This window comes from Chelonoidis abingdonii, chromosome 6 (assembly GCF_003597395.2).
Source record: "Chelonoidis abingdonii isolate Lonesome George chromosome 6, CheloAbing_2.0, whole genome shotgun sequence".
Taxonomy (NCBI): domain Eukaryota; kingdom Metazoa; phylum Chordata; order Testudines; family Testudinidae; genus Chelonoidis; species Chelonoidis abingdonii.
The window spans coordinates 53217708-53236428 of NC_133774.1; the positions used below are offsets into that span (position 1 = coordinate 53217708).

The 18721-nt window shown below is 43.0% G+C and overlaps 1 protein-coding gene across 2 annotated transcripts; it reads left to right on the forward strand.

Moving 5' to 3' along the window:
* Window positions 1-577: 577 nt before the first annotated feature.
* Window positions 578-17112, forward strand: ZCCHC9 (zinc finger CCHC-type containing 9). Of its 2 annotated transcripts, XM_075067042.1 has the most exons (6): window positions 578-594; window positions 2644-3034; window positions 3894-4044; window positions 4291-4383; window positions 6134-6202; window positions 16953-17112. In XM_075067042.1, exons 2-6 carry the CDS (start codon window positions 2669-2671, stop codon window positions 17069-17071), a joined length of 798 nt encoding a protein of 265 aa, XP_074923143.1. In that variant the 5' UTR covers window positions 578-594; window positions 2644-2668; the 3' UTR covers window positions 17072-17112. The 2 variants fall into 2 exon arrangements, with proteins under 2 accessions (XP_074923143.1, XP_074923145.1); XM_075067044.1 differs by lacking the exon at window positions 4291-4383.
* The last annotated feature ends 1609 nt before the right edge of the window (window positions 17113-18721 follow it).

Consider the following 18721-nt stretch of genomic DNA (forward strand, 5'->3'; position numbering starts at 1 on the left):
GCCGAGCCCCTCTGCGCCTTCTCCCACCCCACCTCGCGCAGAGCTGGGCCCAGCCGTTCTGCACCTCCAAGTAAGGTACACAGTACGGCACACACACTCCAATAATCTTGCAACCCCCCCACAATTCCTTTTTGAGTTAGGATTCCTACAATTATAACATGAAATTTCAGATTTAAATAGCTGAAATTATGACATTCACTGTTTTTTAAATCCTGTGACTATGAAATTGACCAAATGGAATGTGAATTTGGTAGGTCCCTAACAATAAAGTTTTGACCCATCTCACCCCCAGCAGATATGGAGAAGGGGGTAAAACCTCGTCTAAGAGAATCTCAGGATGAGTATGTGTGTACACACGCATAGAGGGTAACTTGTATTTGAACACAAAGAGCAACTGCAAGTGTTATTTTATTTTAATATTGTTAGTGAAAAAAATTCCTGTTTTTTCCAAAAGGTTTTCAGTAATCCGTTTAGTGTGTAAATCTCAATAGTGCTATCTACTGAGGTTAGTAAACATTTCCTTTTACATGCTGGATTGCTCTCTCTCTGCTTTAATCATTCATAATATTCACAGACAGAGCTGAGTCCTAAAGGGTAGCCTGCACCACATGAAGCCGAGGGATATGAACAAGAGGGGCCAGTGGGGCTGGTGCTTCCCCTACTCCCCATTACAGCTGCCCAAGGTGGCTCACAGCCATGCTAGCCAATACGCCTTATCCCCCTTGTCCAACTAGGCAATGTCAAACCGTCTGACTGTAGGACAAGGGAATCCCACACTGAGCCCTGCCAGGAGCACCAAGCTTGGGGTGCACTGCCAGGTGCTGATGAGCTTGGCACCCCTGCAGGGTGGAGACTGGTGACTGCAGACCCCTTGAATTGCTCCATCTAGGTTAAAACAGTCCCCAGCCCCACCCACGACCAGCACAGCTCTGCGTCTGGTGAGTGACGGGAAGTGCAGAGCAGAATATTGGGAAGTCTTTCCAGTGTGGTTGGACCCTGTCACTCTCTCCCTCCCTGCCTGTGTGTGTCTACTGCACTGGAGGCCTGGTCCTGACACCCTGTCTAGTACGTGCTTCACTGCTTGCCTGAGCTCTGCCTGCCCACCACGCAGGGAGGGAGGCTCAGGCCAACAGTAGAGGCCTTGGTGGGGCTTGGGCAAGCCCCACACAGTGTTCCATTTTCCCTTTGGAAAATATGGTCACCCAGCCCTGAGGGCTCCATGCTGCACCAGTGGTGAGTGACTCTTGTGGGCTTCGGTTCCCTGGACTCTCCTGTTCTGTGTGGTCAAATCCCTCTGCACAGCTGTGAAATCACAAGAGGCCACTCCATACTGAGGCTGTGTGTTGGTGAGGTGCTGGGCCCATGGTGGCTGTGGCTTGCCTTGCTCCTTCCGCTCCCCACCAAGGGCATCCAGGGCTGCGCTGAGCTCGGCTACTGAAACCTGGACTGGGATCAGGCCCTAAATGCTGGGCTCTGTGACTACCTTAGGCCTGCTGGGCTCTGAATCCCTGCAGTGCAAGGGGTAGGACTGGCTAATGCCTAAGGTGCGGGGTGGGGGCACTGAGGATCTTCATGCTGAGGTCGCTTCCACACACCCTTGCCCCGACAATGAGAGTGGCTCCAGCACCTCATGCTGCTCCCTGGGGGATGTGCAGGACTTGGTGGGCCAGATTAGCAGTGCCACACCCCTGCCCCCTGATGAGCTGCCCTATGTCTGGAGTTCAGTCCCCAAGCTGGGGAAGGCAGCAGAGCCTGGTACCTGGGGAGGGGTCTGCTGGGAGCCCTACACTAGTGCCTTAGGCCAGAAGGATCAGATTAATCTTTTGTGAGCACTACCCCTGCTTGGTGTTTTCCCACTGCTTGCATCGAGTGGGAGGGGTGGAGAGGAGTGAGCAGCAAGTGGGGCCATGAGGAGGAGAGGCTGAGTGGGGCCAGTGCTGTGAAGCGTGGGTGGAGTCGGGAGTGGAACCACGGTCCAGGTGCTGAGGTCCCTTCTGAGTGTGGGATCAGCACCCTGTAAACCTGGTACTGTAGGCCTGGGCTATACTGCAGCGGCACAGCCACAGCCCTGGGGCTATGCTGCAGTAGCTTAGACAGCTCCTGTGTTAACAGGAGGGGTTCTCCTGTTGCTGTAGTTAATCCACCTCTTCCACGGGTGAGAGCTAGGTGCACAGAAGACCATGCTGTTGGTCCAGCCATATTTACACCAGCAGTTAGGCCGACCTAATTGTGTCACTAAAGGTGCAACATTTATCACAGCCGTGAGCAACATAGCTAGGTCCAATTTTTAAGCATGCAGTCTGGCCCAAAGTTGGCAGAAACAAAAGTATAGATTATGCAAAACTGTGACAGTTTAGCTTCACCCACCCACCAGGGCAGTAACCTGGTGGTCCCCAATGCTTGAGCAAAGAGACTTCTCAAGCTGTGGTACAAATGTAGAGTTTTGTTTTTCTTTGGTTGGTGCCTTATGGGGTGATTTTACATGGTTTTATTTATTAATAATCTTTTGCAAAGTAGTAGGTCTCAGAGTCCTCTACCTTAAATTTAAATTTAGTCCTATCATGCTAAATTTTGTGCAAACTGATAAAAAGTCATGTACCCTGCCCAAAAGAACAAGTGTGACCTTCAGTATTTGCTTTAAAGGCTTGTAAAATATTCAGAAGAAATCATGACCAGGTGGGCCCGTACAAGTACCACTCATAGCAAAAAGCCTCTGGACGCTACACCATGGGAAGATATGAAAAATGGATCCACCAGTGGAACAGTGAGGAATAAACAGCAAAATTATTCAAATCCACTTTCTTTAAAGAATGATCAAGTGAAGAAGAAGAATAAAAAGAAAAAGGACTATTTGAATGAAGATGTGAATGGATTCATGGAATACTTAAAACAGAGCTCACAGGTTATGCATAATGGAAAGGTGAGAGCAGCAGACAGCAATGAGGTGAGGGAGGAAGTAGCAACAGCCTTGAAGAAAGACAGGCGTCGGGAGGGAAGAAGATTGAAGAGACAAGAGATGAAGAAAAACACCATGGTAAGATCTCTGTCCTGTTCTGCCCTTTCTCTTCAAGTTTTTGTTCGTAAGTGTGTTCTATGATTAAGCTTAAAGTAATATAGGTAAAGAGCACTCTTTTTTTCAACAAATTGCAAACATTTGTAGAAAAGTCTTAAAGCTTGCAGAATTTCAGTGTAACTAATGTTAAATGGCTCGCCTGTTTGGAATCCACAAAATGTACCAAACTTACATTTTGAAGGAGGATGCACTCCTTCTGTAATGATCAGCTGTTGATCAATGAATGCCCAATATGAAATTCCTGCATACACCTTTGTACAATCTTATAGATGGGTGAACAATACCTATAATATTGGAGCTTGATCATCTCATCGGTTGTGGGTGCGGGTCTGTGACAACTATTTTGTGGTTTGCTAGACAAATTGGATTTATCCCCAATATATTCTAGGAATTTTCCCCTTTAGGCTGACTGTCTAAGATTCATAAAGTGCTTATTAGACTGGAATTTTGTGGTCTTGCTTTCAGTGCCAGTTATTGAATCTTAGACCTTGAGATAATTGTATGTCTTATTGGGCATTGATATGACCTTATTTTAAAGATGTAAGGACCAAAACGTATCTTAATTCCAAAGTCTAAAACTAAACCTTGCAGGTGTTCTCTTACCCTAAATGTGTGTCTATGACACCTAGATTTCAGGTAACTTTAATTTTATTTTGAAATGTAGTTTAAAGAAAATAAAATTCTGTTGGGGGTAAATGCTGATTGTGTAGTATTAGCACTAAGTGTATCCTTTTAAAATATTCCTGGCTGTAAAAATACACAGCAAAACATGTAATGAGTTTCCATAGTCAGTTTAGTAATCCACATTTTATTTTCGAAGGTATGTTTCCACTGTAGGAAGCCTGGCCATGGAATTGCTGACTGCCCAGCTGCCCTTGAAAGTCAGGATATGGGTACTGGAATCTGTTATCGATGTGGATCTACAGAACATGAAATCACCAAGTGTAGAGCAAAAGTAGATCCAGCTCTTGGTATGTTTTTTAACATCTACGTTCCTCTCCTAAAGGAAGAGCTTTGTAAGGGTTTTCTGATCACTGAGAAAGTTTCATTTTTAGTCACAAAGTTCAACAGTTTTGAGGACATATATTACCTGTTAAAGTGGTTCCACATTACTGCAATATTGATTTATTTGCTGTAAAAACACTGTGATATTATCTGTAACTTTGGTGTGAAGGTTTAACATGCATCTTAATAGAAGAACAATTGGAATCTTACAGGGGAATTTCCATATGCAAAATGTTTTATTTGTGGCGAGATGGGGCATCTGTCAAGGTCATGTCCAGATAATCCTAAAGGACTATATGCTGAAGGTGAGTATAATTATTGCTGTAAACCAAACATTTGCCCTCTTATAATAGTGATTAAATGTAGCACAGAACAAGGTGGCAGCTGCCAGGTACGAGAGAGCGTAGTGAACAGAGCTCTTGTAAGAGGTGGACTATGTACTTTGTGTAGAAAAAGTATGTGGCAACTGTAGAGTGTCTAGTGTATATCTTCATTAGCTAGTGATTGCCTCAAGCAACAGCGTCAGCAGGATGAGTAGAAGAGCATGGGAGCTAAATTTAATTTGAAATTCAAAAAGGGGGTGTTCTCAATGATTCTGCAAGGGAAAAGACCCTTTGTATTTATGCACACAATGCATTGAAATATACACCTGGAGAAAGGGGGATACTCTAAACCTGTGGGGAGGAAGTGTACAGGCTCTTTTGACTAGAGAGACATTTTAAAAGCTAAATGAGCTGTTCTCTCCTCCCATTATATGTTGGATACATGGGTCTCGTCAGGTATTCCATGGCTGTTAGCCAAGCAAAAGTTATTACTGCACTGAAATTCTATGTTTAAATACACCTCTACCCCGATATAACGCCACTTGATATAACATGAATTCGGATATAATGCGGTAAAGCAGCGCTCCGGAGGGGAACGGGGCTGTGCGCTCCAGCGGATCAAATCAAGTTTGATATAACACGGTTTCACTAATAATGCGGTAAGATTTTTTGGCTCCTGAGGACAGCGTTATATCGAGGTAGAGGTGTATGTGATGATGCTGCAAAAGAATAAGGAAATCAAAGTAAATGCAGACACTACCTTTAACTTGTGCTTTTGGATTGTAATTAATTTGGCCTGTGACATCATATGTTGATCTGAAACATGCAGTGCCTCGGCATCCTGGTTATTGCAGCATGCTCTTAGTGAAGCCTTTATTCTAGAAAAGGGACAACCTCAACTTAAATCACATTCCTGTCTGAAGTTGTTTAACGTAAGAAAGAGATTAAAATAGTTTTTTTTTAAATTTGATAATCCCTTTTTGTATTTTTAACTTTCATTTCGCAGTATAATCAACTAGTTTGTGGATCTTTCACACAGTAACTTGGCAAAAATATAAAAGTGACTAAAATCTCAGGTTAGTAAGAGGACTTGCGTTTAACTTTTTTTGAATTGACTAGATCGCAAGTATATGTTGCTCCTTTAAAGGCCGGATTTTGTCCTCAGACATCCACATGCAACTTCAGAAGTAGTTGATGCATGCTGGAATATTGGAACAGAATTTGTTCCTGAGAAAACAATGTGAGAATTTCTAATAGCTACCCCTCAATATTTCTAGGAGAATATAATTCAAATGACTCTTTGCAGTAACATTAATACTGGATTTGTATGTATCATTCGGCATCCATAGATATGAGTGCTTTACAAAGGAGAGTAAGTATAATTATTTTATAGAGGGGAAACTGAGGCCCAGAGGTCCAATTACTAGTCCATGCTCACAAAGCAAGTCTCCTATACACTGGACCACGTGCTCTCAAGTTAACTTGAATTTTAGTCTATGAAAGGCCTCTGAGTTAGTCTCTAGAGGGAATTTTTATCTTTATTTATGCTATACCTTTGGAAAGATATTTTATTTATAGATATAAATCTATAATTTGTTTAACTTCTAAATTTTCTTGTTTAAAGTGAAGATCAGTTTTTATAACACGTTGACAAGTGATTAAAATATGCATAATGCTAAAGCAAATATTTCCAGTTGTTAAGAAATAGCTTTGGATGTTGCTTTCTTAACAGGAGGCTGCTGCAGACTTTGTGGATCTGTGGAACACTTTAAAAAAGATTGTCCAGAAAACCAGAACTCAGGTGAGATCCAAAGGAATATAGCTTGCATGTCAAAGTTTTAAAATATAACAACACATTATTCTGTTGTAATGATGAGACCTTTAAAGAGGGCTTGAAAAATACACTCACCTAGTAGCAAATATGAAACTGTTTGGGAGGAATGGGGAGTGTAGGTGGTTAAAGTAAACTGCAGAAATTGACAGCTTTTGTTGCAAATGTTTCTAGCCCTTAACACACATGAAAATAGTGTTCCAGATATAAAATGAATGTGAACCAATAGAATGCTGTCTTCCTGAGACAAAGTGCACCAATGCCTCTACTTTCTCTAGGGGCTGCCGGGTGAAACTGACAAAATAATCGTTTTCCTGTGGGTAGCAGTGAAACTGAAAAAGTCAGTTTCAGAGTGGGAAAGCTTTGAGTGGCAGTCAGGTACTGGAGCTATTTTGAGGAAGAGGATAAACCCAAAAATGGAGACTAGGGATCCTCCCTGCCCTACAGCAGGCAGGAAAGAGAGGATCTGATGAAGGGGAAATAGTGGGTCCTATAGACTTCTCAGTAGGAAGAAAAGGCTCCTCTAAGGGAGAGGTTTATAGTTCAGGCTGATATGAAAGATAGGGCCCCCCCCGAGCAGGATCTAGGGGTACAGTCTGGTATAAATCCAATAGCTGAGGTTGGAGGAATGGACAGCTTGCTGTGGTGTTGCTCCTCAGTTGCTGCTGGTAGTGGTCGGGGGAAGACACTTTACCGGTCTCTGGCTAACTGTTTTAGTTCTGTGTTAAAGGTTGTTGGTTGGCCCTTCTAAGCCCTCCAAAATCTGCCAAAGTTAGTGTTTGTTCAAATATCTGGAAAAAATTAGTTGAAAAATACCCTTACATTGCCTACCGATAACTCTGAAAATTCATCATTAGGTTTTATTTTCATTTACTTTTCTTTCTCCCCTTACCGAGCAGTGTTTTATTATAAAATTGTCTGCATCTGGGAGATATGGTTTAATGATCATGCAGAGAATGGAGTCCAGGTATTCCTTATTTCTAATAGCTCTTATGCTACTGCTTTGTTTTCTGCATATCTGTAATAGAGACTACAGGAAGGTGAAATCACAGGAGAGGGATTGTATGTTGTTATAGTGACTCAGTAATTTTGAGTTGCACACATCCATTATTTCCACTTCCCCCTCCAAAAGCCTCTAGTGCCATTGGCTCTAAGATGCTGTCAGATTTCAATCATCAGATCCAGTTTCCTTCACCAGGGTCTCACACATTCTTCATCCATCACTACTAAATTATATATCTCTTGATCATATAAATGTTATGTCAGTTATTCTCAGTGTGCAGGGAGTACCTCTATGCTGGCATCAGGTGTACATGAATGGCTGTAGTGTTCTAGTTCTTGAAGCATATTTTTGCCAAATAGGATTTGTTGGGGTTTTTTAACTGGTGTATGATTGTCAAAGATTTGTAGTGTAGATGGGGCACTAGTGGTACTTGTGATAATTTGTTCTTTAAATTTTTCCAAAGGTTAGCAGACAGTACAGATTTTTGTTAGATGTAGTTTAAACAAAAGCCACTTCTGGTACTGTAAAACAAAAGAGATGTTTCTTTAATGTTGGGGAGATCTGAAATGTTTGATTCCAAGGCTCAAACCAAACCAATGTCACACAGCAGACCTCCGTGGAATGGAGTTAATTTTTCAAGAATCTGATTCCAACCCACTGAAAACTAAAACATTGAAACTGCCCAGTTCTCAATTAAAGAATGGCCCAACCTGGAATGGGTTGAGGCAGTCCTAGCTTTCACAGGAAATAATTACACAGAAGTAAACAGGATATGGAGGCACAGATAAGGCCTTGTCTACACTATAAAGTTTTGTCCGCAAAAGCTGCCTTTTGCCAACCAAATAGGGGAGGTGTACCCAGTACAAAGCTACTTTTGGTGGCAAAACAAAACCACCTCAGTGAGAGGCATAAAGCCTTTTGTGGCAAAGTTAAAGCGACAAAGCATCAGTGTAGACACTGCCGTTTGTTTTGACTACAGAACTGGCTTCCACCAGTATCCCACAATGCCTGCTATGACTGTTTTGCTCACTGTTTTGATCTCTGCTGCCCTGCAGGCATGCATCCCTCCCCTTTCAAAGCTCTGGGGAAGTATTGGACAGCTGAGCCTGCTGCTCCCTTTGGGGAACAGAGAGCAAATCATTAACGTGGAATGCTCCTGTTCTGCCCTGCTCTAGCGGACTGCTGCTGCAGGGAGGGATGTGTGTTCAGGGCGGGACTGCTGTGCTGCTTTGACATTCTTCAGCAGGCTCAGGATACTGCTCCCAGCAGCTGAGGAGGCTGTGGGAAAACTTGAAGGGAATCACAGAACCATGGGCAGGCAGGCAAGCAGAGCAGACTGCTTCAGGAGAGACTGCTGTGCTGAGCAGAGCTGAGGGCTGATGTGGGGAGGGGTCTCTCCCACCCCACACACACTGCCTCAGATAGGTCAGTAGCCTGCTTTCTCCCGTGCCCCAGACACACCACTCTCCTCTCCTTCCCCCCACACCCTTCAGTTGAAAAAGCAGCTAACAATCTACTAGGATGCTCCTGGAATGGTGGGATTAAGAAATCTGCAGCATGTGATGCTGTACCTGCCCCATGAGGCATTGCAAACCCTTCCCAAAGCACCCTGCTGCCAGTTGCACAGTGGGATACTACCACAGTGCATTGCTCTGTGTCGATGCAAGAACTGCTAGTGTGGATGCGCTCTGCCGACACAAGGAGCTAGCATAGACATGCAACAGTGGTTTTAAGTAGAGCACTTTAATTAAAGCAGCATAACTTTTACCGAGAAAACTGTGTAGTGTAAACAAGGCCTGAGTGTGAGATCTTCTAGGGCAAACAGAATCTAATGAGTGCTACTGAAAGCTTACCTGCCTGGAACCCCACTGTGAGAGATGCACATGACTTGGGAGTGCAGCTCGAAACTTCTGAATAGCTGTGTATATTGGGACTATCTGTACCCCATGTCCATGCCCTTGTGTGCTTCTCTACCCCACGACAGGGTCTATTAGGTTGCAGTTGTGATTGCTATGCTGTTCCTTTTGATCACCGTAAGTAGTGAATAGACAGCTGCAGCGGCACAGCAGCCAGCAAACAGAGCTGTGAACAGGGGAGTTTCAGTGGGACTTCTGTTGGAGGAGCAGGTTCTTGTATTTTGTGTATTGTATTTTGCAGTTTGTATGTGTGGAGGCTGGTAGGGGCAGCGTGCTGGGAGAGAAGCTGAGCCCTGTTTAGGAGTGGGGCTTTCCTGCTTAGGGGTCCTATAAAGGCAGCCAGCCAGTCAGGCAGCGGCACAGATAGCTGCAGCGGCACAGCAGCCAGCAAACAGAGCTGTAAGCAGGGGAATTTCAGTGGGAGTTTACAGGGGGAGGTTGCGGGGGAGATGTAGAGACCTAGGCAGAGGAACTGACAGGTCAGTGAAGGGAGTGAGTGGTGGTCTACCAGTGTTCTGGTGCCTGTTGCGGGGGGAGGGTTGTTTTGGTTTGTGTTTCTTGGACTAACAGGTTTTAGGTGGGAAGTCTATGACAGATAGAGAGGTAGCAGTGAAAGACACAATGAGGATGACTGGATGTGGAAGCTGCGGTATGTACATGATCCTGGAGAGGCTACCTGAAAAAAGTTTTGTCTGCATGAAGTGCCGCCTGATAGAGCTGATGGAAGAAAAGATCCAAGAACTGGAGATGCAGGTGGAAACTCTGGTTGAGTTTAGAAGGGGGCTCGAGCAGATGATGGAGCAAAGACATGAGGAGACTGAAGGGACAGGCTCAGACTTGCAGATGGAAGCAGGACCAAAGAATTCTGAGGGGAAACTGCTGAGTGAGGAAAGTGGACGATGGAAGCATGTGACTAAGAGAAACAGGCAGAGGAAAAAATGGGCCAGTGAAGGAGAAATAGAGCTCAGGAACAGGTTTACGGAGTTGGAAAATGAAGAAGGGGCACAGCAGGTGCTCGCTGAAGGAGAGAGGGCGAGGAAAAAGAGAAGAGCAGCTAGCCCTACAGGAAGAGGGGAAGAGTCAATAGAGACAATACCAAATATGAGCCCCAGGAGGATACGGGATGGGTTGTGGAGGATTGCAAGGGCAAATAGGAATCGAAAGGACTTGCAGCCAGTGGGAGCAGGGGATAGACCAGAGATTCACACTGTCACGAAGAAAAGGCAGGTCTACGTGATTGGAGACTCCTTACTGAGAAGAATAGACAGGCCTGTAACTAAAGCTGATCTGGAGAACAGAAGATGTGCTGTCTGCCGGGTGCTAAAGATACAGGAATGTGGACCGAGGGCTGAAAAGGATCCAACGGAGGCGGGAATATAATCCGTTGATTGGTCTTCAGTGGGAACGAAAGGAATACAGCTAGATTCCTCGCTTGGACCATATCAAGGGGAGGCTTGCCAGACTGGGGAAGACGCTTAGGAAATCGAGGGGCTGAGGTGATCTTCAGTGGGATTTGGCCTGTTCCAGAAAAGGGCAACAAAGGTGTGACAGATTATGGCGATCAACAAAGATGGCTCAGGCAGTGGTGCTGATAAGAGGGCTTTGGTATTTAGGCACTGGAAGCATTCATGGACAGAGGACCTGGTTCTCTCGGATGGACTTCACTGAGTCAAGGAGGTTGAAATAGGCTCTGGATGGAGGCTGGCACAACTGATTAAAGAGAGGCTTAAACTAGGAATTTGGGGGAGATGTGTTGGGAGATGTCCAGAGTAATCTCAACAAGCCGGAATTCAACAACATTGACAGGAAAGAAAACAAGTAAGAGAGGATACAGCCGGGGCAGAAGAATGGACATAAGGAGGAAGGGTAGTGTAGATTACCAGTCTAATGGGTGATACTGGTGGTAAGAATGTCTCTGCCTAACCGGGTAAAGATGTCAGTTGAAGCCAAACGCAAAATTAAGATGTCTGTACACTAATGAGGAGCCTAGGGTAACAAAAGGAGGAACTAGAGCTAACTGGTGCAGGAAGGTGAAACCGGAACTATTATAAGGTTAACAAAAACATGGTTGAATAGTAAGTGATGACTGGAGTAACAGGTTATTGAAGGCTATGTGTGTTTAGGAAAGACAGAAATAAAGGACAACAGGTGGGTGGAGTAGCATTGTATGTCAACAATGAGGTTAACTGTAACGAACTAAAAAGTGATGGAATGGATAAGACACTGTCTGGGCAAAAATCACATTGGGGAAGAAGCTACTAGACTCCCTGAGATAGTGCCTGGAGGTGGCTACAGACCGCCGGGATCTGAATTTGGAATGAATAGAGACCTCTTTAAATGTTTTTAATGAAGTAAAACACTAATGGGAATTGTGTGATCATGGGAGCTTAACTTCCCAGATAATAGGGTATGGCTACGTTAGAAATTTCACAGCGCTGCCCCAGAACAGCGTTGAAGTGTGAGTGTAGTCAAGCCGCAATCCAGCGGCGCTGGGAGAGAGCTCTCCAGCGCTGCTTTGTAAACCCAAAAAATCCCTTATGGGTGTAAGAGTGCAGCGCTGGGGAGCAAGGGTGTAGAGTGCAGCTGCCCGTCTGATTACCCTGACACTTACAGCGCTGCATCTTGCAGCGCTTCAGGGGGGGTGTTGTTTTTCAGCACCCTGGAGCACGAAAGTTGCAGAGCGCTGTTAAAAGTGCCAGTGTTAGCCACGCCCATAGACTGGAGGAACACGTGCTAGAACAAGAAATAGGGCTCAGATTTTTCTGGAGTGGGAAAATAGCTAGAAATGGATTTCTCCACCAAGTACGTGAAGAACCAACCAAGAAGGGATGTGCCATTTTAAGATTTGGTTTGGTGAGTTTAGTGAGGACTTCATAGAAGAAATGATGTAGGGGACAACCTTGGTTCAAGAGTGATCATAGAGCTAATTCAGTTCAAACAGATGGAAGGAAAACAAAAATAGATCTGTGACTAGGGTTTTTGATTTCAAAAGGGCTAACTTTAAAGAATTAAGGAACTTAGTTAGAGAGTGGATTGGATTGAAGAACTTATGGGGATCTAAAGGCGGAGGAAGGCTTGACATTACTCAAGGTCAAAGCTGCAGAAACTTTCCAGAAGCCCGGTCATCCCAAGAAAAGGAGAAAAAACTCAGAGTGTGAGTTTGTAAGACCAAGCTGGATGAGCAAGCATCTCAGAGATGGTTGAATTAAGAAAGCCGGAAAGCCTACAAGGAGTAGGAAAGATGGGCAGGATTAGCAAGGAAAGCTATCTATTGAGGTCAGAACGAAGTGAGAAAGGCTAAAAGTCCATGTAGAGTTTGGACCCTTGCAAAGGTTTAATTAAAAACCAATAGTAAAAGGTTCTATAGCCATATAATAAAAAGAAAACAAAGAAGAAGTGGGACCCGGCTAAACACTGAGGATGGAATGGAGGTAAGGATTATCTAGGCATGGCCAATATCTAAATAAATACTTTGGCCCTCGGTCTTTATAAGGCTAAATGAAGGAGCTTAGGGATAATGGTAGGATGACAAATGGGAATGAGGATATGGAAGAGATATTATGCCCATCCGATGGGATGAAGCCAAACTTGAACAGCTTAATGGACATAAATCGGAGGGCCCCGAAATGCTCATCCAGAATACTAAAGGAACTGGCACATGAAGTTGCAAGCCGTCATTAGCAAACGAATGTTTTCTATGAAATGCCAGTAAACTCAGGTTGTACCGGTCGACTGGAAATTGCTAACATAGTTCCTATTTTAAGAAAGGACAAAATGTAATCCGAGTCAAAGTATAGGCCTTTTAGTTTGACATCTGTAATATGTAAAGGTCTTGGAAAAAATTTGAAAGCGAGACGTATTAATAGACATTGGGTCATGTAATTGGGACAAAATACAACATTGGTTTAGCAAAAGGTAGATCGTGCAAACCAGAGAGAATCTCCTTCTTTGAGAAGTAAAGATTTTCTAGGACAAGAGAAATGGCCAGTGGATCTTAATTTACCTCGATTGCATAACATTTGACACAAGTTCCACATGGGGAATTAGTTAGTTAAATTGGAAAAGATGGGGATGCATATGAAAATTGTAAGGTGGATAAAGGAACTGGTTAGAGGGGAGACTCCAGCGGGTCGTATCTGAAAGGTAACTGTCAGGCTGGAAGGAGGTTAACTAATGGAGTTCCTTCAGGGATCAGTTTTGGGGCCATATCTTGATTTAACCTTTTATTAACTGAACCTTGGCTACACCAAAAAGCGGGAATGTGCTAATAACGTTGCAGATGACACAAAGCTGGGAGGGTATTGCTACACAGAGCAAGGACCAGGATATCATACAGGAAGACTTGGATGACCTTGTAAACTGGAGTAATGGTAATAGGATGAAATTTAATAGTGAAAAGTGGCAAGGTCAATGCATTTAGGGATTAATAACAAGATTTTTAGTTATAAATTGAGGACACATCAGTTGGAAGTAATAGAGGAGGAGAAGGACCTCGGAGTATTGGTTGATCAGCGGATGACTATGAGCTGCCAGTGTGAATATGGCCCGTTAAAAAAGCTAACTGTGGTTTTAGGATGCACAGGCAAGGCATTTCTAGCAAAAATAAGGATGTGTTATACCGTTATACAAGGCACTGGTGAGACCTCATCTGGAATACTGTGTGCAGAATACATGTGCCTCTCACCAGTTTAAGAAGGATGAAATTCAAACTGGAACAGGTTCAGAGACGGGCTACTAGGATGATCTGAGAAATGGAAAACCTGCCCTTATGAAAGGAGACTCAAAGAGCTTGGCTTGTTTAGCCTAACCAAAAGAAGGTTGAGGGGGATATGATGGCTCTTTATAAATATATCGAGGGATTAATATTAGGGAGGGAGAGGAGTTATTTTAAGCTTAATACCAATGTGGACACAAGAACAAATGGATATAAACTGCTCACTAGGAAGTTTAGACTTGAAATTAGATGAAGTTCTAACCATTAGAGGAGTGAGTTCTGGAACAGCTTCCAAGGGGAAGTAGTGAGGGCAAAAGACATATCTGGCTTCAAGACTAAGCTTGATAATTTTATGGAGGGGATTGTATGATAGGATAGTCCTAATTTTGGCAATTAATCCAAGATCAGTTGCCAAATTATTAGCAGGTAATTATGGCCAGTGGTCTGGGATGGGATGTTAGATGGGATGGGATCTGAGTTACTACACGAGAATTCTTTTCCTGGATGCTGCTGGTGAGTCTTTCCCACATGCTCAGGGTTTAACTGATCGCCATATTTGGGTTCGGGAAGAATTTTCCTCCAGGGCAGATTGGCAGAGACCTGGAGGTTTTTTGGCTTCCACTGCAGCATGGGGCACGGGTCACTTACTGGAAGATCTCTGCAGCTTGAGGTCTTCAAATCACAATTTGAGGACTTCAGTAACTCAGACATAGGTTAGGGGTTTGTTGTAGAAGTGGATGGGTGAGATTGTATGGCCTGCATTGTGCAGGAGGTCAGACTAGATGATCATAATGGTCCCTTCTGACCTTAAAGTCTATGAGAACTCCTTGATATATTTCAGGTCATTGTTTTTTCTTTGATTTGTTTGTGGGATGATCAGATAGTGTTAGGATTTTTAGTCCCATTGGATATTTAGTTTCAAGGCTGAGCAATTCCCACACTCTTGTGGACCTTATTTAAGATGGCCAAAGCCAAGTCTATCCACTTCAAGTAGTGCTCCTCTTGTAGTGGCATTGGGTCATTCATCAACAAGCCTACTCAGTGATGATGCAGGAGGATTAGATTCCTAGTTACTGTTCTAGCCCAGACCATTTTAGAGGAGGCTGTGAGTGTGTCCTATGGCCCAATGGAATACAGGACTCTCCTAGATACCGTGCCTATCAGAGTGTCATGGTATTGGTGTCTGGACACTCTTTGACACTGCTGGTGTTGGTGCCTTGACAGTGAGTGCCACTACATTGCCCATACTGATATCAGATGCTTGTGGGTTGATGGACTCTGGCTCTGGAGCCCTGATGTTGGACTCCTGCTGTCCAGCGCCTCAGCGGCAAGTTCTTCTTTTATGTAGTTGTTCTGCACTATGACTCTTCAGGAGGGAGTCCTGAGGATGTAGGCAGGGTACATATGTGGCCCTAATGGCAGGGTACTGTTCAGATATTCTGACCAAAGTGGTCGTATCCCCTACAACATGGACTCATATGGACAATAGTCTTGGGTTACTTCATTTAAGTAATTATTTTTTATATACCATGAAAGAACACAAACTTTCTGTCAGGCTGGCACACAAGTGGAAATTGGAGCTGTTTCAGTAGGAGAGAAGGAATTTTGTAGTGAACAAACAGTGGTTCTCTGTGAACCCTTGTGAATGACAGACTGTATCAGTGGCGACCTTTAGTTGAATTTGGTTTTCATTTAGCAGTATTGGTATTCATGTATGTCAGAAGGCAGGAGAGCAACACTAAACAGTGTGCTTACTCCATTCAATTCCTATACTGCAGGAGATGTGACAAATATGAGAGTCAAAAATTTAGTGATCAGATGCCTACTCTTTGAAATATATAGCTTCTGTGAGATTCGTAATGGCAACTGACAAATGCCATTTTGAATGCAGAAGTACACTGCATATCCCAATCTAGAAAAATATGGCTCTCTCTCAGGAGACTAAATTTTATATATATGAAGCTGAACTGGAATTCTCCATGGTTGGAAAACACATCCATAATGAAGACTGACAGTTAGATGCTGTGTAATTTCACAGGAGACCTGTTAGAACTAACACTGATATTTAAAAACAAGCACTGCTGCTTACAAAGCTGTTAGAATTCACTGAATTTATAATGATATGCTGTGGATAAGAATGAAAAGAGAAAATTTTGTAATCAGTTTGCATCATGCAAAGTATTCTTTGTGAGCGGGATAAATTAAGATAACATACTCCCAAGACTCAGGGTTACAGTCAGTTACTAAAACACACACCATTTCCCCTGGTGACTCTTATTCAGATGCAGTTAGGGTATGCCAAGCTGTTTGTTACTTGTTTTAGACTGTGGAACTGCCACATATGCACTGAAATTAGTATAGGGTACTGATAACTAACTGGTCCATGTAATATTTTCAGTATATTCTGACTAGCTGCCCTCCAAAAATTGAACTGCTGTACGGAAGAGAAATATGGCATGCCAGTATGCTAAGTTTTTAGAAGGGGTATGTTAACTGGTATTGAATGGAGTAAAGTGTGGAAAGATGTTCTCATGATTAAAGAGAGTCAAGAGATCAGCTGTGCCACAAACTTCTTGCATGACCATTGGCAGATCAGTTCTGGCTTAATATCCCAATCTGTACTATGGGGATGATATTTACCTACCCTCTAGGAATGCCAAGGCTTGCTTAATGTTCGTTAATTACAGTGAGGCCTTTGTGGAAGGTATTGGAGTGGAAACAAAGTATTACAGTTAACCCACTCCAGTGGTGATAGGAGAGGGCCTAATTTGAAAATCTTGGTGATTCCCCTGCTGAGAAAATATACCTTTATATAGTGTGTTCCATGTTTTGGGTTTGTTTTTTTTAAAGTTACAGTATTTACTGAACTCTAATAATGCTTTGAGAGAGAGCTGAGTTTGCAGAATAGAGGTTAAACAACTTGCCTAAGGTCATGGAGAGAGTTTGTCAAAGCTAGAATTAAAAGGCAGGACATCCTGATTGAGACAATGTGGCCCAGTGGTTTAGCTACAAGACCAGTCAAAGTGAAAATCTTGGATATAACAAATAGAGTTTTACGTAATCTTTTTTGCCTCTCTTGCTCCACAGATCAAGCAGTAACAGTTGGTCGATGGTCCTATGGAATGAGTGCAGATTACGAAGAAATTCTAGAGAGCCCTAAACTACAAAAACCAAAAGTAAAAGTACCAAAAGTTGTTAATTTTTGATAACTGCTCTCAGACTACATTAAACATCATTTGTCTTCTGAGTGGTCATTGACTTATACAACTCCAAGATAAAGCTGGGTTCCTTAGGCCAAATTCAGCCCTAGCATAGTGGGCATAAACTCCACTGATACCTATTTGCATTGATTCTGGCTTCAGTAAACTAGCTGGATTGCAGTTGCCACATGACTTCTTGTGTCTACAAACCCCCTCCCCCGCCAACCTTAAATGGTGATCTCTTAAAATCCTAAACAATGCTGAAATGAAGGTGTGCTGAGGAGAGAAGTAATACAGCAAACGAATGTTTTTTTTAAAATGCTAGTACATAGCTTAGTTCAGGGTTAACTGCACCACTCGCCCCTCTCCAGTCTCTCTAAATGTGCTCATTAAATCTCAAGACTTCATGCTTTCAGCTCTCTCAGGGTGGAATCACATGATTCTCCCACTCTTAGATTGGGGATCTGGGCTGCAGTACTCTGTGTACGAGCCATTTCTCACCCCTACAGGTATAGATGTGTTCAGCACCGGCTCCTTAAAAGGAAGTATTGTTTATGAACAAATTCCTTCAGCAAAAAAAAATAAAACAAAAAAGGACAAACACATACGAAACCTCAATTATGCGGCTTCACTTGCTGTCCCCAATAACACCTGGATCGTCAGTTATACTCTACTGCAAAACTTCGAGAAGACACGCCAGATTTATTAATGCTTTACACAATGGTGGGTCCAGAGCCACAAAATGTATCTGAATGGGAAATTTGGCTTTTCAGGGTGTACTATCGGTGCCAAGACTGATTTGATGCATTCAGTGTTAAGTCTGAATTGCTAAAGCATTTACAGACAAAGTACTTCTCTGCACCTTAAGAAGGTGCTTAAGTGCTCAAGGGTCCCTGTCTCATCACAATCTTAAAGTTTGATTCAGAACTCTAATTATGAGACACTGTACTAAACTTTTAAAGTAGCTTTGTCATAGTTAATCTTTAAAGGATAATTATGTAGTGATCAAGATGTTCGCTTGACTTCCTATTTTAACTTGTCCTTTTATGAATGTGTTATGACCCTTCTTAAGGTGATCTTCATGAGATTTGAAAGTGGCATGGCTTAGCAAACTCTTTTGGGCCAAGTCATGGCTTGTTGCTGCCTTGGAATGTACGGTTTCTTGTGGTAAATCAGAATACACAAACTTATTGTTTAAATGCTTCCTTATTTATCCATTTTCTTAAAATCAACTTATTTTTATAAAAAAATATTAAGTTTGAATTTTCTATCATGGTAGTTGCATTTTTCCTAATGATTTCCCTGGTTCTTGTCTTATTCTTCCACAGGATAGCTTTCCTTTTAATGCATCTTTGGACTATGCCTATCTGGACTTTAGGAAATAAATGCTTTATACATCTGGCTCATCAGTGGCTCATCAGCCTCCATAAAGTACATAAATACGGTTTACAAAAGCCAAAGAAAACCAAACAACCCCAAAATGGAAGTAAATACCAGTAACTACCTGATGTCTGATACCTTACAGCAGTTAACTATAGAAACAGCAGGGAGGGAAAGCACAGAATAAATACTAGGTTGAATCTTTTAAAGGTAAAAACAGCTTTGACCGAGATTTCAGCAGGTATATTGGTATTTGGTTTACAGTACTGATGCTGG